Here is a 20164-nt window from a genome sequence, read left to right as displayed (position 1 = left end):
CCTACTTAGGCCCTTTTCAATAGGTTCTCATGGCTTTTAAGATGAAGACTAACACCCTGCAAGGCCCAGCGCAGGCTGCCCACCTGTCAACCTTACTTCCTACCACCTTTCTCTTGCATTCTCTCCCCTGCAGCCAACTGGGCTTTCAGATCCTTGAACTGGCCAGGCTCTTCCCTACCCAAGAAGACTTAGACATATTCTGTCCTCTCGCTGGAATGTTCTCCATCACGCTCCCCCATCTTTGTCTTAGCTAACTCTGACAGGTTCCTTCCTCAGCTCCCTTCTGAAACTCTTGCTTCTCTTCTCAGGGAAGTCGTCAAAGCTAGGACAGGACCCTTTATTTTAGGTACCCAGAGAACTATGCTCCTCTCCTATACAGCGTATACCTGTTTCTATTCATTTTCATTTGTGTAATTCTCTGATTACTGTCCGCATGCCTCATTAGACTGTAACTGCCACCATCTGGTGCATTTTTTCTATCACTGTATCCCTAATGACAGTAGGCACTAAATGCTTGTTGTTTAATCCTGTCCTTTTCCTGTAAGAATGATCTCAGACAGCTAGAATCTGTAGCCTGAATCAGAGACACAGCTACAAAACCCTAATCTTTAAAAAAAATTTTAAGCATAAAATACTAAGACTTTGGTGATCATTCATTCAATATTTTTACCTCTTTGAGTATAAACTCAAATTGTGCAGTATCCAACAGCAATTGAAAGAGGATCTTGGGATTGTACCTAGAGTCTGTTAGAATCTGGTCCTTGATTTGACGAAGGCGTTTGTTGTTTGGGTCACAGGCTAGACATGGGAGAAAAGAGTTTCCAATTTATTAAATGTGTAGAAAATATCTATAATAAATAAGATGAATTCTTAAATACTTTCATTTCCCTTTTAAGCATTTAAAAAGTAATAAGCAAAATGTATATCAATAATAGGTAGTAAAATAAATTATATTACACCCATGCTATGGAGTACGCACAATTGAGCTGTTAAATATGACACTGAATCTGACATGGAATGTCATCGTGATGTACTGTTGAATGAAAAAAGCAAACTGAGAACAGTGTTTCCAAATTCTGTAAGCATCGTGTGGGTGGTTTGTTATCGACTGTCCAGTATGATGGGTTGAGCCTTTCGGCACCATTTCCTAAGTGTGTGGCCTCCTTGTGTCCTGCTTGAAGCTGCTTTTGTTTTAAGCATTGATCTCTGCCATTCAACTATGGACAAGGGTGCAGAAAAGATTTAACACAGCAGGCCCGAGACTGCCATCTTCAAAAAGCCTTGTTTGCAAGGCCGGCTCTTGGCTGGCATTAGGGAATTTGGATTTTGGAAGAGTTCCCACCATTTTGAGAACTGTAAGAATGGCCCACCATGCTTTAACTCTTTGTACAATGTGGTTTATTATGAACACCTGCTTTCCTCTGGGAGTTTGGAATTTTGTTACCTGCCAGGTAGAGGCTGCCTTGATGAGCCCCCAATAAAATCCTGGGCACTGAGTTTCTAATGAGCTTCCCTGGTTGACAACATTTCGCACATACAGCCACAACTCATTGCTAGGGGAATTAAATGCATCCTGTGTGACTTATCAGGAGAGAACTCTTAAAAGCTTGTGCCTGGTTTCCTCTAGACTTCACCTCAGGCACCTTTTCCCTCTGCTGATTTTGCTTTCTATCTTTTTCCTGTTACAAATCATAGCCATAAATACTACTATACGCCAAGTCTAGTAAAGCACTGAACCTGGGGTGGTCTTGGGACCACTGATACAACAGGGAAGCAAGGCTACCCACACAAAGATGTGGCACCTCCAAACAGGAAGAACCAGACCTGAGACCATTCTGCTCTTTGTAAAGGCATGACTGGCACTCAGAGCTTTCTGGATTATCCACCACCTAGACCCAGAGAGGTTATGGCTACAAGGCCAAGTTCACAACATTAGGCAGTGATGACCCAGGGATAAGACACCAGATGTCTTGATTCCCTGGTCAGCCTCTCAGTTGCCAAGCTAAATCATTTCAAATAAAATAAACATTATGTTAAAAACGTATATAGGATAAAAAATACTGATATTTGCTGAAATTGGTTTACGGGGTCAATTATTTATGTAAGAAAGAAAAAGAAAATAGGATAAGGTAAAATGTTTACAAGTAAAAGCTACTTAGACTGCAAATAAAGTCAAAATAAAAACTTTAAGACAATAAACATTGTCAGAAAGTTCACAGCTGATAAGGTACAAGGACCCTGATAGTTGCTCTAGTATCACCTGTGTTCACTCCTGCTTTCCAAGCCCTCCCATCAGCATCTTAGGAAGTCCGGCATGTACAGAACGACCATGCTTTACAAGCACATGTCAGTGGTGTTTTTGGTGCTTCAGTTACGGTGAAGCCTGAGCAAGGCTATTTTACATATTGATTTCCAAGTTACTCCATCAGAAGGAGACTCATGACAACCTGGAGGAGGGCTCAGTTTTCATGGGGAACTGCAGAGTTCTGAATTACCATGCGTTCTCCAGAACTCCCTAGGAAGAAATATATTGGCACTGATGACATTGATCACACAGAGACAATTTTTCAGCTTCATGATTGCCTAACTTAAAAAAAAAAAACAGAAAAAAAAACGAACTTGGAAGGAGTTCCACTTGTCTTTATGTTAACTCTAATTCAACAAGAAATCTTCTGATATTAATTTGCTTTCATTTTTGGATAGGAGACATCACCGTGCATTAACAATTAGCTCCAGCAAGTTAACAGGAGGGAAAATGAGAAATCTGCGCCTTCCTTTCTGCACGCCATGGCCAAAACACCATAAAAGCTAAATAAGCAGTTACTTTTCCCACATATGACTCACAACCAGATAGGCAAATCATTTGATTCTTGTAAATTCTGACCTTGTGCGATCAGGTCAGACAATTGCCAGCTCAGAAATGGAAACAGATGTGGCGGATGAGAGAAGCAGAGAACCCTGGCAAGCCGAGGCTGTCCCTGGCAGGGGCACAAATCCAGGAGACCACTGGCTTCCAGAACGTAGGCACGGCTGTCAAGCACAGTCGTCCAGAAGACGAAGAGGAGGCTGAGTCACTAGAAACCCACAGTTGCCTTTATGATAGGATAAAGAGAGGGCTCGAGTTGTTTATATGCTTCAGAATGTAAGACTTTTGGTAAAGAAGATTACAAGCTGAGTCAATGTAGTAAAATCCTCAAATTAGGACTGGATTTTATGTTAAACATAAACTCGACTAATTAAAGACTAGTCCATTAGATGATTCGGCCCTGTATTCATGCTGAGAGTAAACTGTAAATTGGAGAGAGATCTAGGCCAAGAATCGAAATGATGAAAACAACAAAACAAAACAAAACTGGAAAGCAGCATTTGTGGGAAAGATTTAAGAAGCTGGAGATTTCTGGCGTGAAGAGGGAAGGCTGAAGAGCAACTCCACGTTTTCAAAGAGATGAAGGATGAGGAAGTCCACCTGCTGTTCTCACTGCTGACCTCTCACAGGATGCAAAGACAGGGGGCAGCTAGAGGAAGCGTCAAGGGCATCTTGCCTGGAGGGTTTGGGAGACGGGGCTACTGTGTTACCGAGGGAGGCTGCAGGATTATCCGGCGTGGACAGTTTTTCTTTGAGAGACACAGTCTTACTTGAAAGAACAAGGAGGTGTTGAAAGCGGGACCAGGGTAGGTGCTCAAGAAAAGTTAGTTGAGTTAAAAACAAAAAGCAGAGGCTTGGCTTTCCAGAGCTGCTGAATGACACCACTCTTAGGGGAAGGAGTATGCAGCTCTGGATGAGGGAACTCTTTAGTAATTAATATTGATCGAGCATTTACTAAGTATGAGGACTGCGTCAGCTCCAAATAAGCTCAGGTATTAGTCCAACCTACTTAATTTTCTACTATTAATCCAGGGGTTTTAAACTCATAGGCTTAGGGAATTCCCTGGCGGTCCAGTGGTTAGGACTCTGCAATTTCACTGCCATAGGCCCAGGTTCAATCCCTGACTGGGGAACTAAGATTCTGAAAGCCGTGCGGCAGAAAAGCTCCTGAGCCTGATGGCCAATAGGGTCTCAGAGAGGATCATGACCCAGAAAAGATTAAGACCCCATCTACCATAATTAAGCACCAGGGTCTAGCCAGTTCCTCAGCAAAGTGGAGCCATGTTTTTCTGTCCTTCCAAAATCATACTTTTCTTCCATCATTGCCCCAGACTAGACTTTCTTCTGCTTTTTACTATAAAATCCTATCAAGGGCTCGTCAGCTCCTGTCCCCTCTGTGGAGCCTTGTTAGACCGCCTCTGCCCTTCCACCCCAAGCAATGTTTCTCTTCTGCTCTGGGCTCCGGACTCAAATCCTACCAACTATTTTACACATCTGGCTGTTAGGTGCTGCCTTGGCCCTTGTATTAGTTTCCTATTGCAGCTGTAACAAATTACCATAAACTCAGTGGCTTAAAAATGACACAAATTTATTCTCTCATAGTTCCAGAGGTGAGAAATCAGAATGGGTTTCACTAGGCTAAAATCAAGGTAGCAGCAGGGCTGTGTTCTTTTTTGGAGGCTCCAGGGGAAAACAGTTTTTTTGTCTTTTCCAGCATCTAGAAGCTGCCTGGACTCCTTTGCTTGTGGCCCTTTCCATCTTTAAAGCCAGCAGTGGTCTACTGAGTCTTTTTCATGATGCCATCTGTCTAGTTCTGACTCTTCTGCTTCCCTCTTCCCAGTTTAAGGATACTTGTAACTATGCTGGGCCCACTGGGATAATCTCCTTACTTTAAGATCAGCTGATTAGCAACATGAATTCCATCTGCAACTTGACTCCCCCTTTGCCATGTAATATAACATGCCCACAGGTTCCAGGGACTAGGCCATGGACATCTTTGGGAGGGTGGGGTGGGAAGCCATTATTCTGCCTACTACAGATCTGCAGCTATACTTTTTCACATGTAGACATCTGATCTCCTCAGTCTGACCAGTGACAAGCTCCTCAAACTTGGGAGGTAAATTTCCTCATATTCCCAAGCACCTAACAGGACATGACACAGGGGCTGTTCAAGTGGGCCACTGCTTTATCCAAATTGACACAAAAATGACTAACTTAGAAAAGCAGCTTGATTCTCATCCAAGGGCTAAACCACTTTACATCACGCAACAGATCTGGGTTCGGAACGCCTTTATATGGATGAGTACAGATGGTCACGCCTTTTCGTGCGTTACCTGAGTCTGCGGTGTGAAGCATCAGCCATCGAATGGTGACGTTGCAGTCTCTCAGGCAGTTCAGAAGCCTTGGGATGTTATCCAGAACCAGATCCTCCCTCAGACAACCTTCTTTCAGGAACTGCTGCGCTTGTGCGTGCGCCCTTTCGCTGACAGTCGCGTATCTGCTTGCCTGTGAAAAGAAAAAAAAACCTGAATTACATTTCAAAGAAAGAGAGAATCACTTATCTTGAAAGTGAATCACACTCAAAAGAATCCCTCGACAAATAATAACATTTCTGTATGAGACAAATAGCACACAGACTGTAGTTGATAAGGCTCAAAGGCAAGTGGCTTATTGGACATTTTTGAAAAGAGCACTGGACTTAGAACTGAGAGACTAACATCTAGAAATATTGGTGTGATTTTGGATTTAACCTCTGAGTATTGGTCTCTTCAAATGTAAACTGGAGAACTGGAGTGGGTGGTTCCTGGTGTCGCTTCTATTCGTAACTTGGATGGAAAGAGACACAAAGGCAGAAGCTAAATTGACCGTTCTTCCTGTTAATATCGACAAACGAGGCAGAGCAGAGCAGAAATACTCAAAAGGTGAGTTTCTACGTATAAAAGCTTAACAAAAGAAATACATCTCAGCATATCAAAACTGACCAGCCTTTTTGGAAATTTGGTCATTCTGCTTTACCTAAAGCAAGAGTTAAATGGTAAACATCATTAACCTAGTCAGGTTAGTTTAAAACAACCACAAGATGTGGCATTGGAAGCCTCTGAAGAACTTCTTGCAATGTCATGAACGAGAAGATGTGATTTTGGAAAGGAATTTTAGTCATGAAAAATTAATGCTCTGAGGCCAGTAAGTATGGAAGCGCCACTTTCTCTAATATATTTCTAGGGGACGTGCCAAAATTGAAATTATTTTGTGCATTATTTATGAAATTCAATTTGTTTGAATAAAACATGCTGAAGTTCCTTGAGTATTATTCTATGCACATTTGGAAACTCAAAAACTCAGACAGACAGGTTGAGGAAGATAATCACTGTTTAGAAATATCAAGTATGCTCCCCAATAAAAAGATTTTATTTTGATTCTTACTCAGGTATTTATTTCCTTCTGCCCTGGGTTCTCATCAGAGAGACAGAATATAGCCATTTCAACTTTAAGGAGATGCCTGTCTTTAGTCTTGTTGCTTACTTCACACACCAGAAATGATGAGCTTCAATTACAGTGAAAGGGTATATTGTCCATATCCAGTTACCATCTTCAACACTCATCCTACTGATGAAAACATTAAAATTCTAGCTACTAGTGAAGGGAGCTCTGTCCATGAGGACACAGTCTTTAAGCAGGAGTAAATGAAGTCACCTGGGGCCAGATGTCACACTGGTTCATTTTAGGGTGTTGAATCTTCCTCAGGATCCAAGGCTCCAATTTATACAGCCCACATAAATTAAAAATCTACAATTACCTCTCTTATTCCAATGTGCAAAATTCACGTTTCATTAATCCTTGCACTAAAATGTCTATGTGGGCATCTTCCAAATCGATTAGGAAATCTACTTGGCTCATTTCCTATGCCATTAAAGCAGGTGTGCAGTTGTTTGAGAATCCTCCCAATTAGGCAGAACCTACCTGTTCTCTGACGTTTGAAAGGTCCAGGGTATTGTTTAAAGCAGTTTTTGCAGCTTTGTAGGGTTCCCAAGCATCTGCTAGATTAACTGTGATCCCCATGTAAATACTAATTACCTGAAAGAGGAGACAATCGTTCAGTATTTGTTAAATATCTACTCACTTCAAGGCAAGGGGCTGGGAAAATACAAAGTTATAGAAGACATCACCCACTCCTTCAAGTTTAAATGCCATTCCAGTGAAAAACCAAGATTTTCCAAATATTCAGGGAAGTGTTTTTCTTATGAGCACTTGGGAAAAAGAGTGACTATTAAATGTTGCTATTCATGGGAAAATAACTAAAACAAGGTTTTCCTTTCAAACTGCTGTGTGTAAGATTCCTAGATGAAGAAAAATGAAAGGGGAAAGAAAAGTAGACACTTTGACTGGAGTAGTGGTTTTCCCAAACATTTTCATCTCACCTTTATACTCTTAAAATCAAACTAAACTTGTCCCCCAAATTTTTGTGAGCAGAGTGGCATTGTGTTTCACATTTATTCTTTTTAAAATTATATGCAATCCCTCTTTATCCCTATTAATATTTTCCTTTAAAACTCTTTGTGGTCTAATATTTTCTCACTAGATTTTTATTGGTTGGCATTTGTCTGGCATATCATTTATTTTATTTATTTTTTAAAATTCCTTTATTTTCAGTGTGCCAGGGTGCTTTTTCAGGAATGTATCTTGTAAGTATCATGTAATTGGACTTTGACCTTCCTTAATACTAAACGTGTTTCTGAGTACAGCATTATGGACAGAACCTCTTTGTTAAGCTTAGGCAAATGAAGCCAGACTCTCAGAACTTTCCTCTTGGCTACTCAACTCCCAGCACATGGCTATGATTCATCTGTGGATAGGAAGCATCACCTCCTAATTGTAGGCTGCTCTTCTCACCAGTAAAGCTCCTCATTCAGGTCCCTCATAATAGCTGGTAAGAAGTGAAATAAAATCTGCTCCCTGAGAATGTGATCCAATTCACTGTACTTTGTTAAAACCTCTATGTGCAAAGAAAACATTTCATACATATTAAGTACAATGTCAGTTTTAAACCTTTAAGAATTAATATTTTTAAGTGAAATAATGTTTAAAAAGTTATAAGCACATCCTTGCAGTAATGTAAACCTTGGCCCCATCAACATTAGCTTATAGATAAAACTTACTATAAATGTGCAATTCCTATTCACAAAGTGACAAATTAGATAAATTCTGCTAGCTTAGATTCATAAAATAGAAAAGAATAAAGAAATGCTTATGTAACTTCGTTGCAATCTCAGTAGCTAAAGCGAGATACATTTTAACACGAGGTTTTACCTTGAGACTATACATTTAAAGAAAAAAAAAAACACAAATGGGAGCTTCAGGAAATTTTACTGACTGATTTATTCCTTCCTGATTTATGAAATACTCAACAGACTTAAAGTAATTTTACTTAAGTGAGTTTATGTTTCATTATTTCAACATTATGACCTTTGGATTACAGGCCAAAAGAATGGAAAAATCAGTTCTCCAGCAAGTTTATCATAGAGAAAAAAAAAGACTAATAGCAATACTTGCCCAATTATCTGGAAAGTATTTATCCACTATCTCTCTCATTTTTGCTTGATGGGTATGAAGAATGGAAGGCTCAAAGTAGAGAATTACATACAACATGGCGGCCTGATTTGCCAGAGCTGTGCTCCGATGTTCTGGCAATGGATACGCTGAGACCTGCAAGACAGAGACCAGACCAGGAGAGGCAGATGTTAGCAACAGCTGAACTTACATGTGCCAAATAAATGACCTAGTTCTAGGACACATCAGCCTCTCAAAAGTCCGTCTCCTTTGAGGATCCTGGGCACTGGAAACAATTCTCAGATTATGGCATTGGGAACCAGGACCTTCTTTCTTATCTCTAGCCACATGACATTCTCTTGACTATCCCTGACTCTGCTGCAATTCTAACTCTTTTCCCTAAAAAAAGAAAAAAAATTTAACCCTGCGTCTCCCACTAGTTGTCCATTTCTGTGTCTCTCCCATCACAGACAAGCTCTTAGAACTGGCAGATTCCACACTCACTGGTGCTCTCACTTCCTGTTTATTCTTCAACTCACTGACATTTGATCTCCACCATCACCTCAATGGAACTCCCTAAGGCCACTCATAACCTCACAGTCAGCTAGTTCAATGGACTCTTTTTAGCACTCTCACTTAAATTCTCTGAGGAATGAAATTCTCTCCTCCTTTGGTTTCCCAGACACCACTCTCTCTTCTCAGTCTGCTTGCTTTGTGTTCTGCTTCTCTCTGTCTTTTACATGCTGCTGAGTCCCAGGGCTCCATTGCCTCACGTATTAGGAATCTCTGGCTCCACGTAGTACACAGCGCCTCGAGGACCGTGAGCAGAGAGGGAGGAAATTATTACAAGGACAGACACAGCAACGTCTCATGGAGCCCACAGGCAGGAATGTGGTCAGGTCTTGGGAAGCGCCTGGAGCTTCGAACCAGAAAGGCTTCACTGTTTCTCCCCTGGATGTGTTTGCTCAACTTTTCTCTCTCTCCAGACTGTTCTCCATCACATGGCAGAATGAGGCTGCCCAAACTCCAAGTCTTGCATGTTGTGGGTAAACCCCTGTCCAGAAATTGTTTCTCAGGCCCAATTCCAAATTACCTGGAGACAGGGAATCTAATCCATCTTGGGTCAAGTGACTGGCCCTGGTCCAATCAGCTAGGGACAGGGGAGGTGGAGGGCAGAGAGGGGGTGGACAAACAGCACAACCACAGCTCAACCCCTGTGCTAATAGAGGTCACGGGGCAAGGAGAAAACTGAAACACATTGCCTTGAGACATGGACAAAATGGACCGCCTAAGAGGCAGAAGGGTTAATAGAAGAGTTAACGAGAGGCAGTAAAGAAACAGCGTGGGCTTTGAAATCATACAGGCCTGCATTCAAATTATGGTTCTGTTGCCTACTTATGTGATGTTGTGAAAATTATGTAAGCTCTCTAAGCCTTGTTTTTCTCAACAGCAACATGAGGATAGTGCTGTCTATTTTGAAAGATTATTGTGAAAAATAGAGAAAGCAGTATTCGAAAAAAACCTCCTATGATTCTGGTTCATGTTGAATTCTCAATAAATGGAAACAAATATTATGGAGACCTGGAATCTGCAGGTAGCTCCTCATTTTGAGTTGTCTTAAAAAACCAAACAAAACAAATAACAACCAAAACCTCTTTATTTACACTTAACATGTTCATACAAAAAACTAGCAGGCTACCTAAGAACTGTACAGAACAGGTGTGCTCTGTAATAAATGATATCCAGTTATCATAGGTCCAACTCTTTACTCTCTTTTAGTAAGAAAAAATATATATAATACATAAAATTATGTTTTCTTTAGGAAAATGAAGTCAAATGGTAACTTTCTCTGGTACCATTTTGAGTGAGTGAATGATACACATACTGGAGAGGAAAGTGAGCCTTTCCAACCCTGCTCATGCTGCCTCATTTGCCTGGGCTGCCCGGACATCCCCTTTGTCACCTGTTGCAATCTTGCTGCCCCTGTCACATGCTTCACGACACTCTGCGCTTCCCCTAAGATAACACCCATCTTGGTTTACTGGAATTCTTTTGTCTGTCTTCCTTCTTCAGCTACAAGCTCATTATGAGTAGGGACCAGGGCCTGCCTTCTTCAGCAATGGATCCCCAGCACCAAGCACACGGACAGCCACATACTGCACACTCAGCAATCATTTCTTAACTGAATGCCTAAAAGAATGCATCTTCTTTCCAAATATAGCTCAAATTTCATCTCCTCCTTGAAATCTCTAATTCTGCCCTAATTAATATCCCTCTTTCCTTAACAATTCCAAGGCACAACTCAGAAAGTTTTAAATCGTTTCTAGCTGCTTTTACTCTTTTGAGGAAGGAGAAAAGAAAGGAGCAATTGAGGAGGAAGGCGAAATCAGTCTTTTAAACTATTAAGATAGATTTAATAATAGACTTAATCCCCACCTGGTTGTAAATATCATCAGATCTTAGCCGACCGATGACCATGCTGATGAAGGTCTCGTTGATAGGCACCCTCTGGAAGTAACTCTCAGGATAGTTGGGTGGTCTTTTGGCTCCTGGTTGGCTCGAATAACCTGTACTTCGAAGCAGCTTACAAATATCATCCATATTCGAATCAGCAGAAGATCGAGCAGCACTGAGCCGTGTTCACGATGGGAAATAAAGGGCCAAACAAACCGCATATATTAGAAATGCAAAGTCCAGCAAAGCAGAAGAATTTCAGTATAACTTGACTTTGTATAATTTTAGATATGACTGTAGGTCAATTTATATCCCTAAAATTCAAAATTATATTTTCAAAAAGTCTGTTGTAATATACCAAACTGATAAGATGGGTTCCTGTATGTATGTACAGTTTTATGTGAAGGTCCATGATCCATTTCCCAAAATCCTTGGGGCTGGATTTGTTTCAGAATACAGCACTTTTCAAATATAAGAAAGTAATATGATACATATATCATGTATGATATAATACTCCAGCAGGGTCTTAGATGGCATTCCATGATCAAGATATATTAATATTTCTACAGTAAAATTTATGAACATTCACACAAGTGAGATAAATAAAGACTGTCCATAGCCTCATGTCTGCTCCAGTCAGGTGCTGACTCCAAAAGATTTCAAGTTAGGTCAGGTTTTGCTGCCAACGTAGTTACTCTGTATGCATGTTGTGCATGTGTGTATGTTCATATATTTTTGCCAGAGTTCTTTGGATTTCAAAATTGTGGATAAAGAATGTGCACCAATTTCCATAAACTTAAACAATAATTTTAAAAAATTCTATCAATTTCAAGTGGGATATACTAACTGCTTTTTTTTGGCAAGATGTACCTTCTACAGAGATTTAAGCAGAACATCTGTGATTTTTCTGGTGGCTTGAAGTAGTAATCCCCCAAAGAGACTCAATCTTAGACTCGAAGATGACCTCCTATCTGATGTAAGAATCTCCTTTACTACTGCTCTGACTTGTAATTGTTCAGTGTCTCTTCAGTAGTGGATCCTCACATTCTAATGAATTAGCCATTATACCCTAAGGGACAAAGCCGGATTGTCAAAGCTGGGCTTGATTAGCAAATTTTTTTCTTCTTCTTCATGTTGTTTACTGTTTTTGTTTTTCCAGGTACTTTCAGAAATAGAGGCAAGACCATTCATAGCCCATTTTAAAAAACATGGATGGTAAAACTGCTCATGGTCAAACTGATGTGAATGAATTACACATGTTGGTGGATACTCTCCTCACATCCTGATAAAGCTAAAGGAACAGGCTAGCTGAGCAGCCTAATTTACTGCTGAGAAGGCAGCAGTACCAAGTGTGGCTGAAAATACAGCATCCCCAAACAATCCCTCTCTGTTGAGGATCTGCCTCTTTGCCCTATTTATTTTGTCCTAATTTGTAAGTTTGAAAATGTTAATTCTAGCCTGCACATCTGTAGCCCAAGTTCCTGACTCCTGCTTATTGACTGTTTCTTCCCCGAATCTTGACTATTTCTGACATTGACCTTGTATCCAGATTCTGACTCATTTATTTAACAAACTGAAAACTGTACATTAGGGACTGAAATCACAGTTGGTTAAGGTGGGTCCTGTTTTTAAGACCCTGCTTCTTGAAGTCATAGCTCTGTAAAGACACATGTAACACATGGTTGGGATGCGTGTTACTGTTTGTTCTGTTGTTGGTTCTACATATACATGGGTAAGAACTCACTTTCAACCTGGCCCTGAATGATAACTTTTCAAAATGTATCAACCTGAAAATGATAACAGAAAACTCATTCATTTCCTTACATCTGCCAAGGAGTAGTATTTGAAAACCTGAAAACAAAATTCATTAGACTTCCAAAATTCCCAAATTTATCTTTCAGGTAAGGAAAATTCACATTCCTTTTAAAAAAAACTGAGGTATTATGATGGACATGATAAGCTATATATCTCTAATAATCTATAATAAATTACTCTATATATACTAGATTATATGACATATAATCTATTATAATGATGATATAAAACACAGATTGTTATATTTCTACATTATGTATTATACTTAGAAGTGATAAGAATCTTACACTTTTGCATTCTAGATCATATTGCTGCTGTTCACAATAAAAGGAGGATGGAAACCTACACTGTACTTTACCAATGGCAGTGCTTTTGGAGGGTGTAGTCTTAGCCCAGGGATACCTGTATCGATAGTAAGAAACGAGCATTCTCTCTCTGATTTCTCCTTCAATCTTTTGGTCGATGACCAGGAGCATAACTCCATATAAGTACAGTGCTTCACACTATGACGAGAAAAAGACAACAGCCAAGTTCACAGGAGTACACATGCTTATGGAGTGAAGCTGATAATGTATAAAAGGAGAACTCTGCTCCGGTTCCTCCTAAAAACTTTATATTGCAAGGAGAATGCAGGTTCCCCCCAAAGGGTTCTCACCTTCTGTACAGAATGAGCTTTGAAAAGTTTATGCAAGATAAAGTTTAATTTACAATGACTATCTTTCAGTTGGTCTATTTTTCATATTTTGCTTGGGATACCAAAATGGATTCCCAATATTATGAATACATAATAAGTCATTCACTTATTTAACAAACATTTCTTAAGTGATCATGATGTACTAGGTACCAGGCTAGATGTCTGGGATGCAGAAGATAAAAGAAGATAGTATTGTTACACTGAGGAAGCTCATAACCTGCACATAATCTTTATTCACTTGTAGCTCTGCTCAAAGTCTACTATGTTCTAAATTCAGACAAAGACCTGCCAGTTAGAAGATAATTATCAGTTTATTTTGCTTCTCCTTAAAGAAGGATACACTGTATGTATTTGTGACTTACAGGAAAAAAAGTAACGCTAAGTTTGACATTTTTGATTTTTTAATTTTAAATGGTCACTACTACTTACTAGAAGTTGTTTTCCATCTTCATTGAGAAGCACCGTTTCTAAGGTTTGCTGAATATAAACACCTTCATTGAGATCATCTAGATATCTAGAAATGAAACCCCAGAGCAAGTTATTCATTGATAATAAAAATGTTAATTCCTTTGAAGAAGGACAGTAAAGATTTTTAAAAGATTAGGCAAGATATCAGGCATTCTGGCCTTCAAATACTTTGTGGCCATTCATGCTCTTAGGAACAGATTTGTGAGCAGGAACTCATAGTGATCAGGGCCACAGATTATTTATGGCCACTCCAAGTAAAAGGAATATTCCATAGTCTTGATTTATGAATTACAGATATCTTGGGAATAACGGCATAAGAACATGGACTAGTTAGTTTAAAAGCTAATGAGTAATGAATTCTTAAGGGCTAGAAGGAAGACAATATTGTCTGGTGAGGGATAAGAAGGAAGGCTATGGTTACCAATGCTACAAAAATAAGTTCCTTTTTTTTTTTCACTTCTCATATATAATAAACTAAATTAGGATCAAGATCGAAAGCCAACTGACTTGGTACAAAGCAAGATGATTATAATACTTAACAAGAGCAGGAAATTATATTAAAACTCTAAAATACTTAAGATGACCAGTGCCACAGGAAGGAAAAGACAATTATCCACGGTATAAGCTAGTAAATTTCTTAGTAACTCAGAAAGACATACACGTTCTAGTCCATCCCTTCTCCCTCTCCACTATTTACTATCAAAATAAGCTATGACTAAATTAGTCAATACCTGTTTAAGTCTACAATATATTTATGCACACTTTGAAATGCTAAATAAAATCTGGTCACAATTTCTGTGTTGTTTTCCCGAAACTCTTCATCTAAATCCTGTAGCTCTGGCTTAGCTTCCAGTTTGCTTTCCCATAATTCTGGACCCTAAGAAGAAAAACACATTTATGTGAAACATCAAGAAAAGAGTCACAAACCAATAGAATTATTGGTAACAATTTCAAAATAGTCTTTTAAAAATTTGTTCCTCATAGTTTTGAACTTCAGCAGGTTATTAGCATAGTGGATTTTGGGAAAGGGGAAACTGAAGTATAATTTTCAGCAGCTTATATGAAATCATATTCCCATTTTATAGCTAAATCTACCTGCAAATTTCATACTCTTGGGGCATGGTCTAAATGGAATCTACCAATGGTCTGAGGCTTACAAGTTATTCTGGACTTAAAGAAAACTTTATTTTTGAAATATTTGAACACAGGAAATTGTATAAATTTTTTATTATATTCTGTACTTATACCAATAAAAGTTAATGCATCTCAAAAAAAAAAATTTGTTCCTATGCCTCAAAAGGGATACCAAAAATTGAAAGCAGAGGAACAGAAAGTAATGAAGATATCAGAAGCATAGATATAAAATCCCTTTTAAAGAAATGGACTTGAATTGCAACCACAATTGACATGCTTTTAAGTGTGGGGTACTTCAATGTGAAATACATTATACCAAAGTCATCTTTTTAAAATTTGATTATATTGTGTTAGGGCTTCCACACAGTATGTTTATATTATTTTAAAGTTAGCTGATACTAAATTTGGTTGAAAAGCTTTTCTTTTTAACTCCTCCTCCATAATTATTTAACCTCTCAGAGTCTCCTGGTTTCCAAAGAAAGCATGCTTTTTGTAGAAAAGACTGGTAAGAAAAGCTGTTGAGGAAGATTACCTTAAAATAGCTGAAATCAAATATAATATCTCCATATTTCTGTTGATCAGCTCGGTCTTTTAACCTGAATACAGCAGGAATAAACTCAGAGAGCCTCAGAAGTTCAGCAATGATGGCATTGCCACAGGAAACAATCCTTAGGATTGCTTGGCCACAGAGGTTATTCTCAGCCAAAAAGTCCAACATCGTGAGGATAATCAACTACTCTGTGCCCAGCCACAGGGAAATGTGTAACTGGCTTCAGAGCAGGGGTCTGTAAATCATCAGATGAAACCAGGTCTGCAGAAACACAGGCCGCTCCATTAAAGGACCTGCATCCAAAAAAAAAAAAAAGTATGAAAATCTCCATTTTTTTAAGGAACCGTGTGAAACACACACACAATATTTTTCTTCCAAACTCACTGAAAAAAAATTATAACACGTGAGTTCTGATATGGAGGGAGGCATTTATTTTCCACCCTTCATGTTTTCCTTGTAGAGGGACTTTGCTAAATTGCTACTTTTGGCCTCTTTCTCAACGCTTTATTCACTTCTCTCCATGAGAAAAGACCTGATGTAGCTGATCCCTGAGCTTGGGAGAAGGTTCCAAGGTGCCCTAAATTGGGAACAGATTATTAAATTTTCCTTATAGGAATTGTACCACTTCTTTTACCTTTGGGAAAAGATAACTATGTCCTAAAATCTACTAGAATTAGATGAGGGAACAACCTTTAAAAATGTTTTTTCAGGGAATTCCCTGGCAGTCCAGTGGTTAGGACTCCGTGCTCTTACTGCTGAGGGCCTGGGTTCAATCCCTGGTTGGGAAACTAGATCCCACAAGCTGCGTGGCACAGCCAAAAAAAGAGAAAAAAAAGTTTTTTTCATATGTCAAGTATGGGAGGTCCTGTTATTGAGACTAATATATGCCTGAGAAATGTGACAGGGTGATTCTAAAAGTAAGGACAACTATTTCACACTAAGCAGTGGAGAAGTTCTGATTAGGAATGTATCTTCAAATGATACCATCAAAACTTCTGACAGTAAGTTTTATGCTTAACAAAATTGAGAGTAAAATTGCAGAAACTCTGTATTCAGTGGACAAACCAAGAACGAGTCAAAAGCTGACTTCATCAAATCGTGATTTCGATAATACAGTGTTTTGTACTCCACAGTTGTCTTTCATAGTATGATCTTTAAATGGGTAATTTTTGCAAAAAATTTCTAAGGCATCATTCATTTTTCCAAAGGGCTCCCCCAATTCTTTTTCACCTCATTATCTTTTGAAGTGTTAATTGTGTCATAATCTTTGTTGCATTTCTCTCCTCTAATTGTTAATTTAGCTAGGTCATCATTTGTGAACTTCATGGAAGCCTGAATTATTTTTCAACTTCATAAAGGCCTGTGACTTCCCAACATTTGCACTTTCACTTGGCATTGGGATCCTGCTCTATCAACATGATGTCAACAATTAAGAAAACTGACCAAGGGACTTCCCTGGTAGCCCCGTGGTTAAGACTCCGTGCTCCCAGTGCAGGAGGCACGGGTTCGATCCCTGCTTGGGGAACTAAGATCCCCACATGCTGCATGGCCTGGCCAAAAAAAAAAAGGAAGACTGACCAAAAAGTAAGAAAAGTAAGAATTTACTGACCGAATAGACAGTTTTGGACAAGGATATCTGAATGAGGACTAATGTTACAAGTGGTCAGTTTATTAAGATGTCAACTTTTATTCTCATACGTGGTCTAAGTTTAGAGACTCAAATAATGAAGCCCTCACTGTACATGAAACCAGAATGTGGAAAGACTTCTGACTTCCTCTGTAGCCACAGCAAAACATTCCTCAATGCCTGTCACACATTTTTAAAGTTCACCCACGTGATGAGCTACCTACTGTAGTTATCTATTACCTGGAAGCTTTGTATAACCCTTAAGGGTTTTCTTTTTTCCTTTTGGAAGTTTCTATCATTGATTCAAAATTTAGAAATGTCTTAATTTACTGGGATGTGTGGCAGCAACTGTTGGCTCCTCAACAGTACTTCCCACTCACCTACTCCTTTCTTATTCTAGAGGACAAAACAGTCAGATCCTCAGTTTCCCTCCCTTGAAGCCAGGTTAGACACGTGACTCACTTTTGACCAATGAGATAGAAGAAGTCTATGGTAAACTTCTAGGAAATATTTTTTTTTCTCCAGCTACAAGGAGAGAGGCACGTCAAGAGAAATTTCTCTTGTTGCTCTGGCTATCCCTTCTTCTTGCCTTTGAGTGTGGTCCAGTGAATATCTGGTGCCTGAAGCTGCAGTAGCCACCTTGAGACCATGAGGTAACAGGCCTAAGAGAAAAAACGCCAAGAACCTGCAGACTGTGGTGTGGAAGGAATCTAAATTCTTATCGATGTTACTGATTCCTTGATTCAACTGTGGCACTACCTACCTCTGTAATCCTTGTTAAATGGACTGCTTTTATGGTTTACCTAATGTTAATTGGGTTCTGGATTATATGCAGGTGAAAGCATTTCCAATGATACAGATTCACTTATTCAGCAAATATCTACCCAGTGCCTACTATGTGCCAAGCACTGTTTTAGGACCTGAGGCTACCGTAGTGAACATAACTAAGTCCCTGCTCTCATGAAGCCTACCTACTATTGGGAGTGGGAAAGAGATAAACAAATAAATGTATTACATATCAGGCTTTGATAATGCTGTAAAGAAAAGCATGACAAAGGGATGGAGCGTGTGTTATTTTACATACAGGAGTTTGTAAAAGCCTCTCTGGTAAGATGATATTTGAGCAGAGACCAGAAGCAAGTGAGGGACCAAGCAGTAAAGGTATCTATAGCCTCTAAGATGGTCCCCAATGACCTCCACCTTCCTGTTCATTCCCTGAGTGCGACTTACTGTCTCCCATCTAAAGAAGGGAATATGGTAGATGTGAAAGATACCATTTCTGAAATGAGATTGCAAAAAAGACTGTGACTTCTGGCTTGGGAGCCCTTTCCAGCATGTGTGTCTTGGGAGAAGCAAGTTGTCAGGTTGTGAGACAGCCCTGTGGAGGAGCCCTTGGGACGATGGAGAAGTCTGCCAACCACCACTTGAATGAGCTGGAAAATGGATCCCCCCAACCCCAGTTTGTGTTCACAGCACAGCAACCTCCCAAGAGCCCCTGAGCCAAAGGCACCCAGCTAAGCCACATAGCTGATTCTTGACCACAAACGTTAATAAGACAATAAATGCTTATTGTTTTATAGCCACTAGGTTTGAGGGTAATTTGTTAGTTTACCGATAGTGATCTAAGAGAAGGGCATTCCAGGAAGGGGTTACAAGTAAGTACTAAGGGACAGAAGCAGAGGTAGGGTAGGTGGAGTTGGGTCCCATAGCAGAGATTACTGAGAAGCCACTACAGTTGTCCATAACTCTCTCTCATGAGGGTTGTGTATAATACACATTAAGGCATAAATTAGTAACAAGTCTGTTCAGTTTTCTCTGTGATGCTTGCTTGTTAAGCCACGTTGATCTCTAACAGGCTGAATTTCAGATTATTTCATTCCATTTTTCCCACTGAAACGGCCTGCCTTGGAAAATAAGACAAGTGAGAAAATAAAGGAAAATGAGAACAAAAGTCACCTGAAGTCCTCTGAAGACCACTAAACTAACCCACGTCTCAGCAGGATGAAACTTTAGACTCAATTCAGAGGAGGGCAGGCTATGATGAACAGGTCTAACTGCTACCATTTGGATACCAAGATAGGACAGACAATGTGGCCAAAGAGAAAACAGCTTAAAGCAAGGCAACATGACCTGCCTTCTTTCCCAACAAACAGACAGACAGATATACTCGGCGCCTGCACGCACGTGGTCAGGGAGGCTTAGGCCTGGGATAATGACTTAAGTCAAAATTCTTGTGTGTCCAAGTCTTATTTTAATCCTTTTTACCTAAGAGTTACACTGTAGGCAACTTTCAAAATATTATTTGGCTAAAGTCTTTGGTAAATAGCCTCACTGTTGGCTGAAAAACTGGTCCTAAAGAACAGAATCTAAGAAGCATAATTAAAGATGCCTAATCATGTTGCAGTGAACTCAGAGGTAGGTGGCTTTATAGAAGATGTTAAGACTTAGTTGAGATTAAAAAAAAAAATCACTCTAGAATGAGATGCAAATAACCATGGTAGAAGAAGCTATATTAAATCTTCCTTTTTTTTGTTTTAAATTGGGGTATAGTTGCTTTACAATGTTGTGTTAGTTTCTGCTGTTCAGAGAAGTGACTCAGCTATACGTATACATATATCCCCTATTCCCTCTTTTTTTGGATTTCCTTCCCATTTAGGTCACCACGGAGCACTGAGTAGAGTTCCCTGTACTATACAGCAAGTTCTCATTTGTTATCTATGTTATACATATTAGTGTATATATGTCAATCCTAATCTCCCAGTTCATCTCTCCCCCGCCCCCAACAAATCTTCCTTTTAGAGGTTCTCCTGGTGCTAGGGATGAAGACAACTCATGAAGACCAGCTTTCTCAGTACAGCCTCTCTTACTATTTGACATGAAATGAAACCAAGAGATCCCACTCAATTTCCTAATTTTGTTTTTACAAGGCACCCAGAAAAGTGGTTGTAACTTCATTTTCAAGAATTTGGTACGGAATTATGATCTTTAGTTTGGAAAGTAATCCTAGAC

The 20164-nt window shown here is 39.4% G+C and overlaps 1 protein-coding gene across 10 annotated transcripts in view; it reads right to left on the bottom strand.

The window, feature by feature from the left end:
• WASHC5 (WASH complex subunit 5) overlaps positions 1 to 20164 on the bottom strand; it is a 56470-nt gene that overhangs the window by 35146 nt on the left and 1160 nt on the right. For 6 of the 10 annotated variants that reach the window (XR_014236248.1, XR_014236249.1, XM_082363054.1 and 3 more), the window contains exons 2-10: positions 15511 to 15821; positions 14576 to 14721; positions 13806 to 13890; positions 13085 to 13185; positions 10850 to 11042; positions 8417 to 8569; positions 6827 to 6940; positions 5200 to 5371; positions 671 to 798 (exon numbers count right to left, since the gene is read on the bottom strand). Coding sequence is in view for 8 of the 10 variants with exons in the window: in XM_082363054.1 (XP_082219180.1) it covers positions 671 to 798; positions 5200 to 5371; positions 6827 to 6940; positions 8417 to 8569; positions 10850 to 11042; positions 13085 to 13185; positions 13806 to 13890; positions 14576 to 14721; positions 15511 to 15696 (1278 nt within the window). In the remaining 2 variants the exon portion in view is untranslated. Of the gene's footprint in view, positions 1 to 670; positions 799 to 5199; positions 5372 to 6826; positions 6941 to 8416; positions 8570 to 10849; positions 11043 to 11737; positions 12039 to 13084; positions 13186 to 13805; positions 13891 to 14575; positions 14722 to 15510; positions 15822 to 20164 lie in introns of those variants that run through there. The other 4 variants (XM_082363060.1, XM_082363058.1, XM_082363055.1 and 1 more) reach the window with 4 other exon arrangements.

This window comes from Balaenoptera borealis (assembly GCF_965194805.1).
Source record: "Balaenoptera borealis genome assembly, chromosome: 17".
Taxonomy (NCBI): domain Eukaryota; kingdom Metazoa; phylum Chordata; class Mammalia; order Artiodactyla; family Balaenopteridae; genus Balaenoptera; species Balaenoptera borealis.
This window is presented reverse-complemented; position numbering and strand designations above follow the sequence as displayed.